The sequence below is a fragment of the Coturnix japonica genome, chromosome 6, assembly GCF_001577835.2.
Source record: "Coturnix japonica isolate 7356 chromosome 6, Coturnix japonica 2.1, whole genome shotgun sequence".
Lineage (NCBI taxonomy): Eukaryota > Metazoa > Chordata > Aves > Galliformes > Phasianidae > Coturnix > Coturnix japonica.
The window spans coordinates 5,847,804-5,870,386 of NC_029521.1; the positions used below are offsets into that span (position 1 = coordinate 5,847,804).

General features: G+C 40.1%; 1 protein-coding gene across 1 annotated transcript in view; it reads left to right on the plus strand.

Moving 5' to 3' along the window:
* PTEN (phosphatase and tensin homolog) overlaps window positions 1-22,027 on the plus strand; it is a gene marked incomplete at its 5' end in the record, with an annotated part of 33,797 nt that extends 11,770 nt beyond the window's left edge. The window contains 6 exons of the mRNA XM_015866165.1: window positions 3,630-3,673; window positions 6,410-6,648; window positions 9,553-9,694; window positions 11,542-11,708; window positions 17,301-17,525; window positions 18,494-22,027. Coding sequence (XP_015721651.1) covers window positions 3,630-3,673; window positions 6,410-6,648; window positions 9,553-9,694; window positions 11,542-11,708; window positions 17,301-17,525; window positions 18,494-18,679 — 1,003 coding nt within the window. The remainder of the gene's footprint in view (window positions 1-3,629; window positions 3,674-6,409; window positions 6,649-9,552; window positions 9,695-11,541; window positions 11,709-17,300; window positions 17,526-18,493) is intronic.
* Between the last annotated feature and the right edge of the window lie 556 nt (window positions 22,028-22,583).

A 22,583-nucleotide genomic window follows, 5' to 3' on the forward strand; every position in this document is an offset into this window, starting at 1 on the left:
CACAATCACAGCACCATGATTGCTTTAGAGGGAAGAATGTTTTCCTCGGGAAAGTCAGTTATTCTGAAAGCTGTTCTCGTTACATAACAAATGCTGCTGCTGTTGTTGTTCCCTGATCATTTTATATGCTAATTTAACCTAATTTTATTTGTATAAGTGATTTTGTAATGTCAGTGGATGCTGAAGAACAGGTCCTGGTTTTCTAACCCTGTATTTTTTCTCCAAAAATCTGAGTTTAGATTTATTGATTCTTTGACCTTTTAGAGCTGCTGCTGCTTCTTTTTCCTAAATAAATCTGCCTAAATATCTGTAATTTTTCTACTAATTGCACTAATTTATAAATATTTATTTAAAAAAAAAAAAAAAGAAAAACCAAAAGAAAACAAATCCATAACAGCTCAGGGTAGTTGTATCTAAATACAGGCAATGCATTGCACTGCCATCTGAAAATCATTAAAATAAGCGTTTAAATACGTCTCTGTATTAGCTGAAGGATCATGCATCAAGCGGCTCTGACTTCTGATGTTGGAATGAAGCAATGCTGGAATCTGAGATGTGGAAAGATGTCGTTTGAAGTTCTCTGTGAAGTCTAACACTACAGATTTCTAACTAGAGTATGCATTAAAATTAATTAATTGGACACCGTTCATGCAGTTCAGTAACAGAATTATTTACTCCATCATAGCTATCCAGAAAGTTTTTGTTAGCCTTTTAATAAGGCTGTTTTGGGAGATAACTGAGTATCTTCCTTTGCTGATCTCTGTTGAATGTCTGCGTTGTGTAAAACATACCTGCAGTAGTTTTGCTACAGCATCATACCCTGGGTGTGACTTGAGCTTCCAAGGGCTGGTAGTTATGTACGTAAGTCTCTGGGGTCACCTAGATGACCAGGGTTTGCTGAACCACATAGTGCTGAGCTTGTTGCTTCAAACTGGCTCAAGAAGGGTCAGCTTAAAACAGTAGGTTGTGTGTTGGCTTCTAGGCTTGATCAGAGAGTAGGAGTTCAGTAAAAAAAAAAGTTCCTGGCAAGGATTTTTAGGAGTAAGGATGGAGCTTGAAGTTTAGCTGTGTGCTAGCAGCCGCCTCATTTTACTTAAAAGGGGCAAAAAGGGGACAAAAAACTCCAGCCCCTACATGCTTTGGACTTATGTTGAGACTTATGATGAGACAGGGAGTTAAGCACTGGCATAAGCTGTTGTCTTTTCTGTAGTCCGTAGCCCTGGCAGTAGGTTTCAGATAGAGGTCTGCCTATGACAGGTCTCATCGTGTTTAGAAAACCGATGCTTTGAAAATGCTAAGAAGTGGAAACACCTCCAAAACATGTGCCAGTGGGATCTCAGACATGGGTATGATGAAAGAGGCTGTGTCTGGAGCTCTGCATTTCTCCTATGCTGTGTACAGCTCCCATATGAGGGCATAGAGAGTAACGTGGCTATGTTCTGTGCTCAGTTTCTATCCTTGGTATCAAGACTCTTTTTGATCCCTTATGGTATTCTACTTGCTACTCTTTCTAACCTTGCAATTTGAAGGCTCTTTTTGCCCGTGTGTGGATTCTTTTTATGTTTTAAAGTTTCATCTCGTGCTATTCCTTTGAACTGGGTGCTTCTTTAAAAGGGAGATTAATGAAGCACGCGGTTGGATGAGGTGCTTTGTGTTAACTGCTTTGCTTCCTAGCAGGTTCTGCTTCCAAAGTTCAAATGCTGACTAACTTGTACCAGTCCTTTGCCCAGCGTGGTTGATGGCTGCTCTAGGCATGCTGACTACATCTTGGGCATGCATCCAGGCTCTGACCTTTCTTCTTGAAGGCTTCAGTGCCAGATAATAGTTGTTTGAGACACACCTGCCACTCAGTCTGCTTCATGTCGCTTCTGGCCCAGGGAAAGTGACAGCAATGTGATCAGAGCTGTAGAAACCACCTGGCTTTTTGCCTAGTGAAGGCCGGACTCAGGAATGCTCAGCAGTGCAGAAAAAGGAAATCACTGTCACTGGGGCACGATGACCCTGGTTATATGTATGGACTGGGGAATAAGAAACTGAAGAGGAGTCTCGCAGAAAGGAATCTGGGGGTTCTGGTTGAGGCAAGTTGGATCTGACCCATCAGTGTGCCCTGGCAGCCATACTCTAGGGTGCATCGGGTACAGCATTGCCAGTGGGTGAGGGGAGGGCTTGTCCTGCTCTGCCTTGTGCTGGTGCAGCTGCACATTGAGTACTGGGTGCAGGTTTGGGCTCCACAGTATCAGATGGACATAAAGCTATTAGAAAAGCATCCAGAGGAGGGCTATGGAGAGGAGGAGAGGCCTGGAGGGCAGGAGGTGTGAGGAGCAATTCACTGAGAGCAACTCCAGAAGATCTGCCACTATCCCTGGTTGAGTCTTATGGACCAAGCTCAATTCAGTGCCTTTGAGACTCTGGCTAGGTGAAACAGTCATACAGCAAGGCCTAAAAGTCTGCATGTCTGAAAGTATCAAGTGAACTCTATACAGCTTCAAAGGCTGCATTCGAAATGTATTAACCAATGGAAAGATAAGGTCATACTAGTCCTGAAGCTGCAGGGGATGTTTGAACCCTATGAAAAATACAGGTTATAATCAGAATGGAAGACCTAGATATGTTTTCTCTACTGAAATGACTTCCAGTCATTGTTTCAAACTAGAGTCCCATTGTTTTGAGAAAGAGTTTTCATGCCTTTCCTGCTGAAGTTCATTTTCACTTGCATTGTGTAGGGACACAACACTTTCCCTGCAGAAAGCAATCTCTAAGGAAGGTTGCAGAGAGCCTGCAGTTCATTCTTTCTTTCCCCTTGCCCCCAACATCAGCTCTAGCTCTTTTCCTATGACGTGCCATTTTGGCTAGTTCCTTTATATCCAGCTGGTGATGCTCATCTCCAGACCTGTCATCCTGCACAACTGAGATCATGTGGTTTGCTTTGCTGGTAGCTAGATAGGCTGGATCTCGTACAGCACAGTAAAGCAGATATTAGCTCAAGTCCAAGAAAAAATACCATGTTGGAGAGCTGTATCGCAATCTGTTTGGTATAATTCACGTATATTACTGTTCAGTGGTGCTTTTAGATACTGCTGATGGCTGTGTCATGATTTTGTAATTGAAAGAAGAGTACTTATCTATGTTGCTCTAGCTGAGTGTCTTCTAAACGTCCTTGTGACTACCATATGCCCTAGCTTGCTCGTTACTGTAAAGGTTTCTTGACATGTATTTTGAGTTCAGAGAAAATGGGATGAAGGTTACAGTCATCCGCTCATGTGGGTGCTTTAGACCTGCTTGAGTGGCTGGTATAGTTAAAGCTATTGCATTGAAAGTAAGCATATCTTAGATTACTTGCATGAATGTCTCCATTGAGAGTCACAGTAACTAAATCACTGACGGACCACAGTTACTTTAGGGTAAGTAATTGCTTTTCACTAAAATAACTGATACCTTATATTTGTGCAGATATATTAAGTTGGTCTATATGTATATTTTTGCATGTAATCTCTAGCTGTAGTTGCAAATGATAACTAAGATGTATATACATTATTTTCTGATACGTTAATCTGTATGCTCCGAGGTGTGGCAGATGTTACAAGTGCCTTAGAGGATGTCTTAAACCTCTGTCTTATTTTTCTTTTTAGATGTGCTGAAAGACATTATGACACCGCCAAATTTAACTGCAGAGGTATGTATTCACAGACTAGTATGTGTTCTTCTCTTTATATTTCACTTTTTCTGGATGATGGTGTAAAGTAGAGCTCCTAGTACTGTATAGGAATATAGAATTCTACACGGAGAACACCACTAAGCTATTGTCAGCGTTCACATGGAAGAGCTTTCTGAGGATCTCAAACATACCTTCTGTTGCTTTAGGAAAAACAAAATTAAATTTCCATGTGATGCCAGTACAAGATAAGATGTTTCTTGGACACTTTGCAGAAACTGTGGGGAAGCTTTCAGGGACTCTTTTTGATCAGGCCCTTTGTAATAAGTGGAAACCGATGTTCTTGTCTTGTCGGTATTAACGCCCTGGGTAATAAATAAATACAGATTGACCTTTGTTCTTTCTGTGGAGAAACACCTCTGTGCGCTGTGGTGAGACTTGTAATTCCTCTTCATGTTGTGTATCAGAATGGCCGGGTAGAGAGAAGGGTATCTGTGCATATGTAACTGAGGATGAATGAGTTTTATCCTAGCTGGCTGATACTAGGTCCTTAGCAAGGACTTGACTTTCTTATTATTGAATTTATACATCCTTCTAGTTGTGAACAGGTTGTTTAGGAGATGACTGGTTGGCGGCTTTAATGTCTGGATACAGAAGGACTGAAACATTCATTTTTGAAGTAATCATCACTCTTGCTTTGCTCTGATTATGTTGAACAGCAACATTCTGAAACTTTGCTAAATAAATTCAAGGGAGAAGAAAGGCATCTTATGTTTGAGCACTTCTTTGGGTAAGAGGAGAAAAGGTGTAAATGGAAAGGACATGCTTCTTGTATCATGTCTGATACATGTGTTTGCATTAATTTATGCATTCAACCACGGAGGTGCTCAGATCCCTTTGCAGTCAATTCTGACCAGATTTGTTGTTTGTGACACCACTGTTTACGGTTCATCTCTATAAGACAACACTGTTATAGGGAGCTTCGTATTTTTTATTACTTTAATTCCCAAATTATTTAACTTCAGTGATCAAATCTGTGACTTGGGGCCTTTAGCAGCAGCAGAAGTATGATTGTATTTTAAAATCTTTGGGAGTGAAGTAATTTCAAAAGGAAGTTCTCATTTCTGTACTGAATGTGAAGCACCGTAATAGTTTTCAGCTGGGATATTCTTGCATCAGATGCAGAAACAAATATTGAAAGCTCTTCATCCATGGACACTATCTGTCTAGAGCTTCTGTAGTTTTTGAGGCACCCCGTTGCTGGAAGTGGCCTTTGGCTTTGTCATGCTTTTTGGTTTTGTTTTCACTCCTTATGTGCAATGTCTGGGAGCTTGGAGAGAGGAATGAACTGTTCTCCACGCTCTCCACTTTCCAGGACTAGCAGCCTTCATCCACAGAACACCTGCACCCTCCTCAAAACAGATCAAGGTTCTACAGCTTGGTGTTTTCTAAGGTTGCTTTCTAGCACGCCCATTTCAGTCATTCCTCATTCAGCCTTTGCAGAAAATCCTGCAAGGTTTCTCTGTTATTTCAGGTCTCTCAACAAGCTGTTGCTACTTTTGATTTTTCACGCAGCTTTTTTGGCGTCATGTTGTCTCCCTTCTTCAGAGGAACCTTTTGGGATGTAGTTAAAATAGAGTCAGAGATCGGCAGTATCTCCTGAGTGATTTCCTCCTAGGGGTTTCTTAATAAATTCCTCCATTCACTTTCACCTGCAGCAGAAAGTAACATCTAAGTAACTTTGCATGTGGTGATCATTTGCCGAATATTTAGATCTTCACTGTACAAGAATTTGTTAGTAGATGCTCATGTTCGTTAAGCTTTTTTAACAGATTATTCACTTTAAAAGGCTTCCCTTTTGATCTCCTAGGAGAGGTTACGTGGACAGTCTATACTGGGGAAGAATAAACTGTCCTCGTAGATCCCTCTGAAAGGCTTTAAACTTATGCCGTGGTGATTTAGCAGTTCTATAACTTTATCCTGTACTTCTGCACTTGAAGTCCTTGTGGACTCATCAGAGGAGCCTTACATCTATGACAAAGGAGTAGCCTTTACAAAACAATTACAGACACGTGCCAAAAATTGAAATGTATTCTTTTATTTTTTTTATACACCAGAAAAGGAAATGGTATTTCTAGCTGAGAATTTTAAAACGAACCAGGCTTATATTTTTAAGATCCAAATTCTGTTGAATAAGAATTGAAGTGTGCTTTGTGAAATGTAATTCTCCTGGCCGAACTAGTACAATTCCATGTAATTCTGCCAGCCAGCCTGGCATTGTCTGTCATCTGATTTGGCAGGTCATGCAGAGGTTTGGTTTTGGGTCCTTCTGCCAGTTGCTTATTTTTGTTCTCTTCTGAGATTTTTGTTTTAATTTTTTTTCCCCAAGTGCTTACTTGAAATTCTTTCCATCTCTAGATGGAAAAACTCTGCTTGAGTGTCTCTGGACATCCAAAAAAAAAAAAAAAAAAGACAACTGCATTTGATGGGTTGACCTTAAAACACGTTATTTTTTGTGCCAGTACACTCTTAATTTGAGTAAAATCATGGTGTAAGGTGCAGTTGGTAGCACTAACTATTCCACAATGCTTCTGAGGTCTCTTCATGCAGCAAGATGCTTACGTATTACTAGAGAAACATGTGATGCATTTATAGTGTGTAATATGCTGCTGAATAACAACAGAATCAAAGCTGTGTGGATGCAAATCTGTATGCAAGACTGTGTTTTATTTAGAACGTTATTCCTTCTCATTGCAGTTGCACAGTACCCTTTTGAAGACCATAACCCACCACAGCTAGAGCTTATCAAACCTTTTTGTGAAGATCTTGACCAATGGCTAAGTGAAGATGACAATCATGTTGCAGCAATCCATTGTAAAGCTGGAAAGGGACGAACTGGTGTAATGATATGTGCATATTTGTTGCATCGAGGCAAGTTTTTAAAGGCTCAAGAAGCTCTAGATTTCTATGGGGAAGTAAGGACCAGAGACAAGAAGGTGAGTTAGTTTGTTCTTCTCTTTTGTAGCATGCATCTTTGGGCTTTTCCTCACCTCTTTGAATAGTTAAATCCTTTGAGAAATTTTCTCTGTCAATTGTGATATCTGGTTTGGTTTAATATTACTGGATCAGTGCAGTCCTTCTCAATGGAAAACCATTCTTAAGTAGCAGAAGCAATTAATCACAACACTAAAATGGACTGTTTTTTCCATCTCCTGTTCAAGATGATCTGGACAGTTTATTTTAAATACCCTTTTAAATAGCATTCTGCTCTGTGTTGCATCAAATGGGTGGTTGGTGAGTGAACTTTCTCATTCAGCATTTTCAGCCCAAATAAGAGGATTATTCTAGCTTGTTTTGTCTGAATAGATGAGCTATTCAGCTCCTCAGGTTCTCTCAACTTCTGTGATGTTTTGAGATGCATAGTTGTTAAAGTGCTTTTTACAGCTCAGCGTCCTTACTGGAAGAGTATTTGTGGCTGAATACTCCTTTTAATTAGAGAGTCAAGGGTGGCACTGGCCACCTCAGACTCCTTCACGATGTTTAATTTCTTGTATTTGTGGAGTGTGGAAGAATCTCAGATAAATGATGCTTGTGGCTGCAAGAACTTGTAACTGTAGATTGGACAGATTGGACCTTTTTGGAATGATTATGTATCATTTATAGAAACTTAAACTTTTTTTAATGCAATTTCCCCAAATATAATAAGATGTACTTTGCAGCAAGCCTCTGCTCACCTTCTTTGTTTCCTTGTACATGTTGGTAAGAGCAGCCCTGGGGAGTCATCTCGGTGAGCCAGTTTGAGCCTATTCAAGTACAGAGCTCACTGTGTTCCTGTAATATTTGCGTTAGGTATTCATTTCACAGCATGTAGGCCTCTAACAAGTTGAGTTTCGTGTTTGAAGACACTTGAGGGTGGAAGTATTGTATGAGGAATTTCAGGATTCATTGATTCATTAAAAGGAGCAAGTGAATTGTTAGTTTGCTGTTTTTATGAGATGGAGCTGGTATTCCAGCTTAGAAGGTGGCTGTGATGTCATTCTTGAAAGGAGACAGTGTTGATTTCCCATCAAAATTTGTGGGTTTAGATAGGAGTGAGTGATACTGAACAGAAGTGAGCTGTGCGATGAATAAACAGTGCAGTTTGCTCTTAAAGGTTACCTGAAGATACAATGACATTGAAATCACTCAGCTCAAAATGCAACAAATACATGGTGAAGCATGCTGTACCTCAGCTTACCTTTCCATAGAGTGTGATATTGGTGCCTCGAGGACAAGGAGGGTTAGTTGTTCATTAGTTACCTCCAGCATGTTTGAGGTAGCAGAGGATTTATTAAACAGGAATTGTGAGAGCCTTGTTTAGCTTTGCTGTAAACATTATCTGTAACAAGCTACTTTGTTTTGGTTTTAATCTTTTCTGGAAGAGCTGTTTCGTTTTGTTGTTTTTTTTTTTCCCCCCCAGTTCTTGACCCTGGTTAACTTCATTTGGCAAGTGGGCAGAATGTGATTCACATGGTTGTAAAAGATGTGCTTATAAACAGGTATTCCAGTGTAGATTCTGGGAGCTTTATCTTTCGTTGGTTTTTCTTTGGTGTCTGGTGGGAGAAACAGCTCCACCAGAGGCCTTTGTGACATCCAACAGAAGATGTAGAACAAATGGACGATTCCTAGATAGTCTACTAATGCAATGTCATCCTGGGAAGGGTAGTGGATATTGAAGAACTGAGCCTAAAAGGCTGTCTCCAACCAAAAAGCTGCCTCTTACAACTGTTTTCAGAACTGGGGAAGAAGTAAGCCCCCAAATAAGTCTTCTAAAACAGCTGCTGCTGCATCCACATTTTGAACTAGTTAGCTTATTCCCTAAGACGGACACCAAGATCCTGCTGTGATGATGTAGGCTGGCAGTTTGCCTTCCTACAGCTGGATGAGGTTTTTATTTCTTCCCACTTATTTGGAGGGCTCTGTGGTGAGGAGTAGTCCCAGAAGTAAGGACTGGCTACTCCATGAGTAGTTATCAAGTAGGAAGAACTTATTCAAGTCCTTAAACTGGAGATGATCCATTCTGGAGTGTTCTTTGACCTCCATGTTGTTGCATTTTAGGAATGGCTCCCAATAGTGACTGTAGCAGCAGTTACATGTAACTGATCAGGAAACAGAAACCAACTATTGTCTGCAAGGAAGTCTGACTCTTTCAGCGGGGTAGATAGCTAGTGTCAGATGTGTCAGAGATGGTCCGTTACAGTGACTTTGTTCAGCAGACCCAGGTGACATCCTCTGCTAAACCCAGTGCCAATTACTCAGTATGAAGCTCCAGATTTAGCAGGGAGAACTACTTCCAGAAGTGCTTGTTCTTCATACTACTGCCCTTGGTATGATAAGAGGAGTGCTAGAAGCAGCAGCTGGTGAATTTTGTGATGTCCACACAGCAGTGTATTGTGAAACTCTGGCACAGGAATTAGAGTAACTCATTGGATACCCATTCAGAAAATGTCAGTGAGGGTAGGTGTGAAATATAAGCTTCTCAAGAGAAAGTACTTAAACTGCTTCCTTTCCCTTTGAGACTTTGGTGTGCAGCTCAGATTCCAATAAAGCAAACTTTAAAGCTCCCTTAAGACATGAATCTCTTAACTACTACCAAGATGACATCTGAACCACAAATACTGGCCACATATAAGCCTACCTAAGAATTACCGTTGTACAAGTGATACTGGGAAAAGTCTTTTGCTTAATTCTGATACCCACATTTAGACTGGGTGCCACCACTGGATACCACCACTTTAGACGCCTTTTCATTCTTGGTTTATTCACCTTTAGTTGCATTCTCAGGTACTGGGCAGGAGTCCTGTTAGTGACTGCCAGGAAATGCTCTGGATGGTTTCTGATGTTTGTTTCCTTCTGTTTAGGGAGTAACAATTCCCAGTCAGAGACGCTACGTGTACTACTATAGCTACCTGTTAAAGAATCACCTTGATTACAGACCAGTGGCACTGCTGTTTCACAAGATGATGTTTGAAACAATTCCCATGTTCAGTGGCGGAACTTGCAGTAAGTACTCAGCACTCCCTCATTCTTCATTAGCTCTCACTTGGAGCTGGTGATGTGACTGACTTGTATTGTTGTTTCTCCACAATCTTAAATTGTACAAAGCATAAACATATTTGGATACTTGCTCTTCACCTTCTTAAAAAGCGATTTTGGGAAATGGGAATTGCTGAATAACATTTGTTTGCACGTTGGTTTCAAATGTGACAAGGTCTTTTTTCGCATGTTGGCTTAAGAAAGTATGTACCCAATGAGTTTTGTTTTAATCCATGGAATGATTTTTTCTTCAGACAAAGGCTTATAAAGTATTATGTGTCCCAATGACCAAGTGGTCTGTTTTGCTGGTGTGCAGTGTGTAAATAAGGAACAGCAGATTCCTTGGGAATTCCTAGTGTGGCTGCATATTCTTTTATGCCCTTCTGTGGGCTGTGTTACAGAGCAGGAACTGCCTGGTGTTGCGCGTTCTTTCTTTTTGTTGCAGTGGAAAATTTTTTTCTAAAGGTTTTGCTATGATGATTACTGCAATGTGTAATTAATTCCAGTGCCTCCTGTGGTTTTGATTAAAACTGCAGTGTTGGTGTTGTAAGATTGTTCCTGAACATAATGCACAAAAGAAACGACGCAGCAGCTTGTCAGGCTGGCTGTATTTACAGAGGGGGATGAAGAGGGGGAAGCCTGCCAGAATACCTTACTCTGGGTAGAGGTGTGGAGGTTGTGTGTTCTTGCAGTGTGGATAAAAAAGTGAAAGCAATGTGTTGATCTTTATTCTTGCAACTCCGATAGTATTAATCTTAGCAGCAAATGGTATATTTTTTGATCTTTATCTTTGTCATCTTCCTTCTGTTTTAAAGTCACAGAGCAGAGTTGTGTCTGTCAGGCAGAAAAGAAAGGATGCGAGGTTTCACATTGCTTAGGATTTGAGAGAGATAAGTACAGTGTTAAAGACAGGCTGCTCAGCAAGATAGTGTGAGTAATCTCAGTTGAGATTCCCACAGCTCCTCACTGGCGGTTTCTGTGTGGCAGATATGGTTCACCATGTGTTGTCTAGAGAGCAGTCTACATCTGATACTAACAGAGAAACCAGGAGAAACAATTAAATGAAGAAAATTCTAAAAGAGTAAATGCAGGAAGATTTCTTGGAATAAATTTCATTTAATATTTATGGCTTTCATGCTTGCTTCCCTTGGCAGTTTTGAAGTTACATCTGCTCAGGCTGCAGCAAAACCCTCATAACTTCAGCTGTTACTTTAATTTAGAACACTGTACTGTGGCTGGCGCTCTGGTGCTGGTGGTTTACAGGACAGACTTATGGGCTTTGTGTAGCCTACTGTCAGTGCAGATTGATTTATGTATTACTGTTAAATTTTGTCCTCATTCTTGTCTAACAGCTCTGATTGTGTGAGAGTATAAATCAGTTTGTTCTGACATTACTACCTGCTTTGCAGCATGGGGAAGAGACAAAAGAATTTCCATCTAACACAGCAATGAGAGGAAATGTGTGAGCAAAAATCAAGAATTTCCTATATATATGTGTGTATATATATATATATATATATATATATATATATATATATATATACACATATAGTTGTTTTGTGCTCCACTATAAAGAACCTGCAGCTTTCTAGGAATCCTTTAGTTGTGTGAACAAATTGCTACAAAACACAGAAATCTGTGAGGTTATTTCAAGTGACGCCCTGTGAAAGCTTTTTTCTTTACCTTGCAGTGCTTGACTCATAATACACACTGAACTTTCAAAATGCTATAGGTTATGGTTGTGATTCTGATTGCATTTTTTTGACACTTAAAGGGTATTTCTTGCAAAGTGACACTCTGTTTTTGCCGTGCAGATCCTCAGTTTGTGGTATACCAGCTAAAGGTAAAGATATTCACCTCCCCTTCAGGACCCTCAAGACGTGAAGACAAGTATATGTACTTTGAATTCCCTCAACCTTTGCCGGTATGCGGTGATATCAAAGTGGAGTTCTTCCACAAACAGAACAAGATGTTGAAGAAGGTTAGTTTTCTTGCTTTTCTGGTTATCAACTCAAGCCTGATGCAGGTCTGGGATACTGGTTATTTTTCAGTGATGTGCCATCACTATTGTCTAGTTTTCCTAGCTAGAGAATCTTCCACAAAATGAAAGCTGGATGTTTTGAATCAGTGAGTTTAAGTACAAAGGTTGGATAAGAATTATGCTGGAGTAGTTTAGGTAGTAGTGAAGAATTTAATTGAGGAAGAAACGTTTGCAGTTTAAAAGTAGAGCTGCATACTGAGCTGGTTTCTTCACTAAATTTTCTTGAGGTTTTAGCAGGCAGGGATAATCTTGTATGTGTGTTGTTGGCTGATTTCTATCCATCTGTCAAATCTGGTTGAAATTCCAAGGTAATTTAGTTCCTAAGCACTGTGTCTCTGCAATCTATTTGGCTATTGCTTCACTTCGTATTGTAGTGTCATCTGCCTTACCTTGACTTCAGACATATAGAGAATTCATTCTAAACTGAGAATTTTACTTGTAGGGGGAAAAAATTAATCTGGGACTTAATTTGACACCAGTCTTAAAGATGAACGTCTAATTTGTGTTTGTGCTTATAGAGATAGTTTGCATCTACTAAAGTGAAGCATGAGGCTGAAAACCTTGTTGCTTTAAAGGTTACCTTTGTATTTACTGTTTAAAATTCTAATCTTAATGAATGATTGTTTACTGTTTTATGGAATTGAACTTAAGAACATCTTTCTTCTGCTTGCTGAATCAAATGTAGTTTGTATTGCCTAGTTGCCCTGATTGAGAACTGTAAATCATTTGGCAAACAGAAATGACTGGTTTCTAGGCATTCTAATTATCAGTTTTTAAAAACTTCAGTACACAAGAGCCAATTTTAAGGGCAGCCAGGTAAGTTCTGTGTTCTAGACATGAGGAATGCAGGGAGGAGATGAAACAAAACCCAAATATCTGAGACAAGCTCCTGCTTTAACCAGACTTTGTCCTGTCCAGCCTGGGAATTATGGTTACTTTACTGTTTTGGGTAATGGATTGTGAACATGCTTCCTAGGAAGCATTGTGCTGCTTCTTGCCAAGTAAGGTCTCATAACATCTGTATGTAGCTCTGATGCTGGATCTTGGGTTTCTAGCACCCAGACTGAGCTTTCCTATTAGTTTTACCTCAAGAGAGAGCACTGAGATCCAGTGGTAGCATGAACTAGATGTGTTTGTTGTCACATATGATTTCTCTAGTGTAAATTGAGGCTAGAAATGTTTGTTTCAGATCATCTGCAGAAGTGTAGCAAGTGTGTTGCTGTTCTGTAGTTTCATTTCAGTCTCATATCAGCTGTAGTTCAGTTCCTAGGAGTCTTGCAGTATGAGTAACTAGTTCTTTAGTTTTTTTTCCATCAAATCCCCTAACTATTCTAGTTTTGTGGATAACAAAATCAAGATAGAGAAGAGCAACTCCATCCTGCTTTTTATTTCTTTGGACAGCTAGGGCTGAGAAGTGAGGTGTTGGTGAAAGCTGTTCTTTCTACATCTGCAGACTTCCCTGAGAGGATGAAACCCTCTTTTCCAGACAGAAGTCTTTTGTAAAGAAATGACCATGATCATCTGCTTCAAAAATCTGTTGAATCTAATGCTTAAATACCCTCAACATAAAAATCAAGGCCAAAGTAAAACTGTATGCTGTTACATAGCTCTGATAATACCACCCCTGTTAGTTCTAACTTAAATGCGAACACAAATTGAAGGCATGTGTAAGGTGTGAGCATCCTGGTCTGATTTGTGAAACCACTGCTGAACAATTCTTCTTGAGAATTAGTGAAATATTCTATCTCTGGTGTTTGCCTTGGCACCAAGGATAGTCCTGCCACGTGGTCTCTGTAAAGTTACATAAAGCGTCTGAGATGAGAGTAGGCCAGAGGTGAATGAATATTGGTGCCAGAAAACCTGTCCTGGAAGAACTTTGAACACATTTCTGTGTACAAGTGTTTCACATCCATGAAGTCCCCTTTGTTTTGTGCTTAGTGGAGCCTGTTTTTTTTCCAGGCAATTTGACTCTACTGTTTTTACTCAAAATTCCAAAAGTGAGCCTTCCAGTTAAGGAACTTTGCCAATTGCAATTGGATTGATCACCTGAGCTATGAGTTGTGGCTTAATAGGAGTGACAGTATCATCCTTCAGAGATTCTGGCTTGCTTAGGTGTGTTTCTTGAAGCTGGAATGATAGGTCTGCTGCCCAGCCCAGCACTGATTCTTCTTCTTCCAAGAGAATTGTGAGTTTGGCAGCTATATACATAGCTGCCAAACAAGTTTTCTGTGCATATTTGAAGGCATCACATCACTTCTCAGCGTTTTAACTTTCCTTAAGAATCCTAACCAACAAACTAATGATATCATTTGAACTGTAGTTATTGGTCCATTCTTTCTCTGGTTGGAGAAAGAGTATTCTTTCATTTTCAGAGATATAGTCTGTGCTGAGTTTGTGTACAATATCACTGGTCTCAGGTAGAGCACTGTGGATAAGCCTATGTGCACTTGCTTTCAGACTTCGTAGTTCTCTTTACAGTGGTATTATCTGCAGGTTGCTATAGTGTGGAGAGTCCTCCAGTTTGATAAAACTATTCAGAGTGATGCAAAACAAGCTTTAGTGACCAAGTGATTTTGAGTGAAAGATTTACATCAGTTGTGCCCTTTTATTTTAATGGCAAAACTTAATTGAAGCAAATTCAACTAACATCTGCCAAAGGATTATTCAGAGCTTCTGAGAAGGTGCTGATAAAACTGCTTTGGAAGAGATGCCATGTTTTAGTTGTTGGTTTTCTTTTGCAGTGTGTGCCACCTGGCACCAGCTTGGAATTCCAAAACTTTTGATTCTTTCTCATCTAATTAAGGTGCTTTCTGTATTCTTAGCCATTTTTTCAGTATCGTGTAGTTACTTCCTTTCCTTCTTTATGCTTGCTCATATAAGAACAAAAGGGCACGATATTTTAGGTCAGTTTATATATAAGAATTTTTGACCAGCGGAAGCCAACATTTTGGAGTTCTTTGAGCACGTTTGTTTTGTTTCCCTCTTCTGACCTATAGCTTTCTTTTCTTCCATCTCCAGTTGTAGTCGGTAGTCTAAGTTTGCTCGTGTTCCTATTTGAAACAGTTTTCTTCACTTATTGATGTTGACATGATGATACTAAAGGGTTTCAAAGTATCCTTATATCACTTGATTAAACCGGAGCCTGTTTAAAACTAACTGAAGGGATCTGGTAGTCTTCCTGCCTGAAGAGCCTGGAGGTAAAAGAGACCTTTTAGGAGCACTCCTCATGTTGATGAAGCAATGGTCATTGTGGAAGTCATTGCTGGTTGATATTCAGAATCTAGTGTAGGTGGTGCTGACAGCATTGTTTTGAGCTGTGCCACTGTGTTTCTTTGAGTTTGTAGAGATGAAAAGTTCACTTTTCTTCATTGCCTCCTGTGGGAATATATTTGAGTCTGCTACTTGAAGCTCAATCCTTTCTTGGAGTAATGGGTTTTGTTTCCCATTGAGCAGTGACAAACTTACCAGCTTCAAATGTGATTCTCGGAAACATGACCGAGTCTTCCCTTAGTTTGAGTGTTTGTGCCGTGTTTCAGTACCCATCAACATAGTTTATTAAACTAATTTAATTAATGTAGCAGGAAAGGAAATAACTTGATGCTTTAAAGAAACTGCAGAGAGATGAGATAAATGACCTGAGCCAGGCAGTAATGTTACGTTTAAGCCTCTGAAGACCTCTTCAGATTTATCCCAAGGAGGTAAATGAAGAGATGTCTGCTGAGAATTTTGCCATTAGTCTTGTCTGAATCTCATGATTGCTTGTTCAGGCTGGCTCTGATGTGCCAAATCCTTCCTGGTTCTGCTCCACCTAATCAAGCTTTAAACTTCACGAGTCCATGCCTTCTGCCTCTGCCAGTGTTTGTTTGCATTCAGTGACCTTGTTTGCTTTGGCACAGTTTTCCTCCAAAGCTGCTTCAGCACTATTGATATAAGCCATTTTCCAGTTCTTTCCATTCAGTTGCTGCAATTTGTGTTTGTTGGCTTAGTCCTTTCCTCTTTTGACCTCACATGGTGTGGCGCTGAGGACCAGCACCAAAGTATGTGACTGCTTTTACAGTGTGATTCTGAAGGTTGGTGTCAGTGGTTCTGTCATGTGCCTGCAAGAAGTGGGATCTCCCTTCACTTGACCTTTACACCAGCAGTGGGATTGCAGGTGGTATTTCCACTTGCTTACAGAATTGCCCTCAAGCAGCAGTCAGAATCTTCTCTGCCCCAGTACCAATGCCCAGATAATAATGATGACTTGCAGGTGCTAAGTTGCCATGCATAGGGAGGCATGTTCAAGTGATGTGCAGTAGAACCACCCACTCTTAACAGAAATGCAAAACCTTTGGCTCCTGTGGGAAGACTGGTCATTCGCATTTTGGATCTTTGCCTTAAAGCTGAAAGCAGAGTGAAATAAGAGTTCCATTTTTATGAAGGAAGTAAACGTAGTTCAGAGGTTCCTATAAATAAGTGGTTAATGTGCTAGTCAAGACCAGCTTATTAATGGTGGCTGATGACCCTGTATGTAGCAAGGGGGTTGAAACCAGATGATCTTTGAGGTCCTTTTCAACACAGGCCATTCTGTGATTCTGTGATGATTCTGTGATTTGGATTTGTTGAATTTCATGAGGCTCTCCTGGGCCCGCAATGTCATTGATGAAGATGTTAAAGCATGTATGTCCCATAGCACATGTGGAGATGGACACTTGCATCACCCTTGTTGATCCTAGTGATTGACATAATGTACTGGCTGGTATCACCTGGTTCTTTCAGAATTACCAGTACATTTTTATTTTGCCTCTTTGTATCTGGATACCTGTTGTGGTGTTACAGTGGAGATGCTAACTTGTACCTTTCCAGATAACTGGTGATGGTCATCTGCCAAGTTCTGCTTAAGAATGATCTACATAAATGGTCAGTCTTCTAGTTCTAAGCTGCCCTTTTGGGTAGGACAGCAATCACTTTCAGAATCAGACTTTTCTTAGTCATGGTGAGCAAGCTCTTACAACTAGAACTATCTCCATGAAGCAGTAGTAATTCATTGTGATGGGTCCTCTACTGTTGGGTGTGTTTGCTCAGTCACAGCTATTTCTGTATAAAAATCAAAATGTTCTGTTGCACAGAAAGCTGTAGAGGATGATTTTTTGTGTTGGTAATGTTATACACATATAATGCTTTGCACAGGCTGTTTGTCTGATTAACCCTCAGCAGGAAAATGTCTTTATACCTTGTGGTTGCAGGTTTACCACTTGTCTAATTTATCACCTACTTTCTTCATAGATAACTGATTTTATACCTACTTTTTAATAAGAAGCATCTTCTGAAAGCTTAATTGGTTAAAATTTACTCTGATTGATGCAGGGGTTTGTATATTCTCTAGGCAAATTGAAAATGTCTTTGAGTGCAACATATTCAGTGATGTCCTGTTGTCCAAACAAGTTTCATTTGATATTATTGATTTGTTGTTGACCAGTTGATATTTGTCAGTTGAATCTGCTGCTAGAGAATACTAAAGCAAGCTTGTTCTTTGTGTTTTTTCTCCCCCAGGACAAAATGTTTCACTTTTGGGTAAATACATTCTTCATAGGACTGGATGAAAATTCAGACAAAGTAGAAAATGGAAGTCTAGTTGCAGATCAGGAACTTGATGGTATTTTCAGTACAGAGCGCTCAGATAATGACAAGGAATATTTAATCCTTACATTAACAAAAAACGATCTAGACAAAGCAAATAAAGACAAAGCCAACAGATATTTTTCTCCAAACTTCAAGGTCAGTATAAGTTCCATGTAAACAAAGCTAAAAAGCTGCATGAAGTTACCTGATTTGTTTGTCTTGCTTTACAGGGGAGCTGTTTGATACTGTGTAGAAATCTAATTCATGTCTGTATTTCCTACCATTTAGCACAAGTTCTGACTTCCTAAGTGTATTGACTTTCCCAGGAAGCCAGTAAATGGTGTGAGAGTTTTTCTGTGTAAAACTGATGAGAGACTGGGGGACAAAAGCTTCGTTTTTCTTTTTTTTTTCTTTTTTTTAGGCATTTATCAAAGCCATTAGGGATGATTAGTAAGATTTCCAGAGGCTCTAACAGCAGTTTTTCCAGTATCTGCTGCATTGCTGTTAGTGCTGAGCTTTATGCATAGTTTGAGTTGATTTGTGGAGGTACATATTTGATGGGAACAGTTTATTACCTGAGTTTTAGCTTTGAGGGGAGCGAGGCATTGCCAGCACTGTTCTCAAAATGGAAAGGATGTTTTTGGGCATGCTGATAAAATGTCAGTAGTCCACAACTGTACATATTTGAATGTAACAGTTATAATTACTTGAATGTTGCATGGATCAGACCTTAATGCACAAATACGAGTCGCTGGTTATGGTACTGAAAAAGTACTTTGTTCATCCCTGCAGTGTTGTTACAATCTTGTGATTTAGAGGTAGGATGGTTGAGAAGCTGACATGGCTGCAGTGGTGCATCCAGTTGCTGTAGCTCCAGAACACAGATGGCTGGTGCAGTTGCCCAGAACTTCAGTAGAGCTTGCTGGTGGGTCTCTCTTCTCTTGGAGCGGTACCGAGAGCTTGGCTAATCTTCAGAGAGCTCTTTTCCTTTCCAGAGTAGGGATGAGAGTGGTTGTGTCATCCAGGATAGTGAAAGGAGCTCTGCTGGTGCAGATAGCAGTTGTTACCTGTGCTGTGCTGAAGTTCAGGCTCCCTTTTTAAACTGTTGTTTTTTCCTTCCCCAGGTGAAGCTATTTTTCACAAAAACAGTAGAAGAGCCATCGAATCCAGAGGCTAGCAGTTCAACTTCTGTAACGCCAGATGTTAGTGACAATGAACCTGATCATTACAGATACTCTGACACCACTGACTCTGATCCAGAGAATGAACCTTTTGATGAAGATCAGCATACACAGATTACAAAAGTCTGAATATTTTTTTTATCGGAGATAAAAAAAGAAAAAGCAAAACAACAAAAACCCGCGAAGAATGGCAAACTTGAATAAACTGAAACAAGGACCTTTTTAAATGGCAATAGGACATAGTGTCAGATTACCAATTATAGGAACAATTCTTTCCTGACCAATCTCGTTTTGCCCTATAAATCTACAGGTTTGACACTTGTCCGGTTGAATAAAAATGGTTACGTAGCTCTGATATGTATATACCTTTTTGTGTCAAAAGGACATTAAAACTTCAATTAGGAACTATAAATATGGCACTTTCCCATTTTATTCCAGTTTTATAAAAGTGGAGACAGACTTAATGTGTATACGTAGGAATTTTTCCTTTTGTGTTCTGTCACCAAACCAAGTTTTGGAAAAATGCAAATATACAGGTTCACATCCTGCCCCTTTTTTTTGCACTTATGTGGCAACAGAAAAGTCTGCAGTTGGCTAAGAGATGTCTCTAGAAGGTTTTATTACATTCTAATGCATGTATTTTGGATGGGGGATGGAAAGTAATGCTCAGAAAGGAATATAGTCTGCTGGAGCTTGGCCTGTGTACCATATCCGGCTATTTACTTGCACCTTTCTTTAGCATGCTGCCGTAATTCATCCTGGACAATTGAAGAGTCGCCGCTGTCACTGCTTGTTGTTTGTGCATTTTATTTTATTTTTTTAAGTGTAATGGTGCTAGAAAAGGCAGCTAGAGGGAGTGATTCTGTATAGGGGTACAGGAATGAACCTTCGCAACATCCTAAAGACCTGCAAAATGAAGGGAGTAAAAATTATTGGGGTCACAGAAAGGAAACACAGCAACAATGACTTAACCATACAAATGTGGAGGCTATCGTCTTAAAATATGGGCTTGAAACAAATTGCTGTAAAAACTGTCGGTGATTCATTAACTGTTCTTCTGAATTGTAACGGCTGCTCCATCTCCTGTGTAATCAAGACCAGTGCTAAAAGTCAGTTGCTATTAGCGCGTACATCAGGCAACATCTTAACGTTTCTTATAAGGTCTTCAGTCATATTCCTGCTAAGAATACTTCATGTGTGCTGCCTTGCAAGCTTCTTTTTCTTCCTCATTAATATGAAAATATTTTGTAGTGGTGCACAGGAAATTTCAATTGGAGATTCTCCGGGTTAGTGTTGATTTTTGAAGGTTTATGATGCATTTATTCAATCAAACCTCTGTCAGCCATTCCACCCCTTTGCCCTTACACGTTGTGTTACAATGAGTTTTGCAGTTTTGCACACTTTTCTAAAGATGTCGTTAACTGTTAGGGAGTTTTACTTGAATACTCAGTACCTGCAACGTTTTAAATAGAGACGTTACAGAGGAGACGGTGCTGAATTCCCAACGCTGTCTCTGTATGAAGATGTGTACTTTCCAAAAGCAGAACTTGTCCCAAATGAATTGCTTGCTATTAGGAAAAAAAATAACCAACAAAACCCACAAATCAAAACAAATGAGATTTCTCATCTAGCCGTGTTGTCTTTGTTCATAGGGCTAGAGCCAGCAGTAGGGCTCGGGATTGGCTTTCAGCATATAATTGCTGTGCCCAGACTGCAGATGACTTGAGGGTACAACTACTGTTGTATGGCCATGTGAAGAAGCTGACAAAAATGGTTCACTCTGATGTACACCGAGGGTTGCCATCCCCAAATTTACACTCGTTCAATGTAAAATTTCTGCTTACTCAATTAACTTCATAGGGCTGACATTGAAGTTCATTAGCTGTGTTCTCGCCTAGATGACAGCAGTGTGTGGAATCCTGAGGGCCCTGTATGACAGCATTAATGGTAAGAATTGGAAGGAGACGAGGCAAGACTCACTCTTGGCGAAGGAAGGTATCAAGTGCTTTTTTTGGGATCCATTGGGTCAACTTTGCTCATCGCATTCACTATTCTAACTTGTAACAGAGCTGATAAATGTTTTCTGGCATAGAGACCTGATCAAGCTGTAGTGTCTCAAGTGGAGCAGGAGGCTGGTTCCAGTGCTCAGTGCTCCCGGTGGTGTTGACAAGCAGGAAGTGGTTACCTGGGGACATGATGTTAAATCTTTACCCTTTTAATCATGTTTCACCATGTCTGATTTTATCAGTTGGAGAAAAAAAACAAAAAGGTTGTGTTGGCTAATAAACAAACCTGTTCATGCTTTAAAAGTACTGAGATACCGACACTGTTCTGTGTCCCGCTATGGAGGTTGTGATAACAAGATGGGGTCGGTGTGTTTCCAGCACCACCAGGGCTGGATTGGAAATGACGTGATGGGCTTTTGCACTGTTATTTTTCCTTTGGAATGTGAAAGGTTGGAATGAGGGTTTTGATTTTGAATGTTTCGATGTTTCTGAGAAGCCTTGCTTACATTTTATGGTGTAGTCATTGGAAATGGAAAAAAAAAATGGCATTATATATATATTATATATATAAATATATATTATACATACTCTCCTATACTTTATTTCAGTTACCACCCCCATAGAAGTTGACAAGAATTACTACGACTGAAAGGTTTTTGAGTCCTTATTAAAACTTTATTTATGACAGTATTCATCATTAGCTTGAAACGCATTCTGTAGGTAATCTCTCCTTGAGTTTCTGGACTGTATGCTTCAACTTCTGGATGTGCAGCAGCTTACATGTCTGAAACTACTTGAAGGCATCACTTCTGTAAGAGCTTACTGTTAGGCCCTAAGCATCCCTGGTCATTGGTAGCCCCACTCAAAATATTTGCCACAGCTCTTAAGGGCAGCTGTACAAATAGCATCTGGATTTGTGGCACACATTGGGAACTGGAGTTCACATGCGGCATCAGATGGAAAGCAGAGCTAAAAAACAGGATGCTAGCATGCAAGTTCCATGTTTAGTCGTAGCGAATGTGTGCAATATGCTAACGATGCCTGTGGTTGCCACGAAGTGCCTCGTTTACCTTTTCGATACCATTAAGAAGCGTCATGCATGCAGATGGATGGGGTGGAACTGTGCACTAAAAGGGGCTCCGACTGCAGTGTTTGGCAGAGCTGCCTTTCTCTGCCGGTTCTAATTTTCAGTCTGTTTTCATATAGCATATATATATATAGATACTAAAAGAAAAAAAAAATCAGTCTGTTAAGCAGCCTTACTCTGATTCAGCCTCTTCAAATACTATTGTGCTGTGCAACAGTGGCTCTGTGTGTAATGCTATGCACTGAGAATACACAAAACAAAGTATGACATGTACAGGATAATGCCTCATACAAATCGGATGTCCGTTTGTTATTGTGTTTAACAACCCTTTATCTCTTAGTGTTAAAACTCCACTTAAAACTGATTAAAGTCTCATTCTTGTCACTGTGTGGGTGTTTTATTGATGTATTCTGAATACAGAAGATGCAGCTGTATCTGGCCCTTCCTTGCAAGAGGGATGTGCTGGAAATGTGGGAGATGCTGAGCAGGAAAATAGTGTGTGTTAATTTATTGTCTCAGTTTATGAGGGTGAGCCTGTCTGGGGTTGGTTGCTCAGGTTGTATACATTGTATGACATGTTTTGACTACCTAGTGGATCCTAGTTAAACTATCAGCCCATGGAGGGTATTTTGGGTCTTGTGAAACACTAAGGGCAGTGATAACTAGAAGCAGAACGAGCAGAGCTCTCAGGAGAATACTGCATTCCTGCAGATGTCTGTTCTGCAGCATCATGGAAATGTTGCTTACGCTCGGCAGGGTCTGTAGTTCAGCCTCCTGCTTGGAACACAACTAGTGTCCTTCCTTGATCTCAAAGCCAGCCCTGTTTTATAAGTGGAGAGAGGAGGCAAGATGGGAGAGCTGGCTCCAGGCTGGTAATGGCTGTTATGCTTCCTTTGGGAGGCAGTTGTACTGCTGTGATTTGGTGCACTAGTGGCAGCAA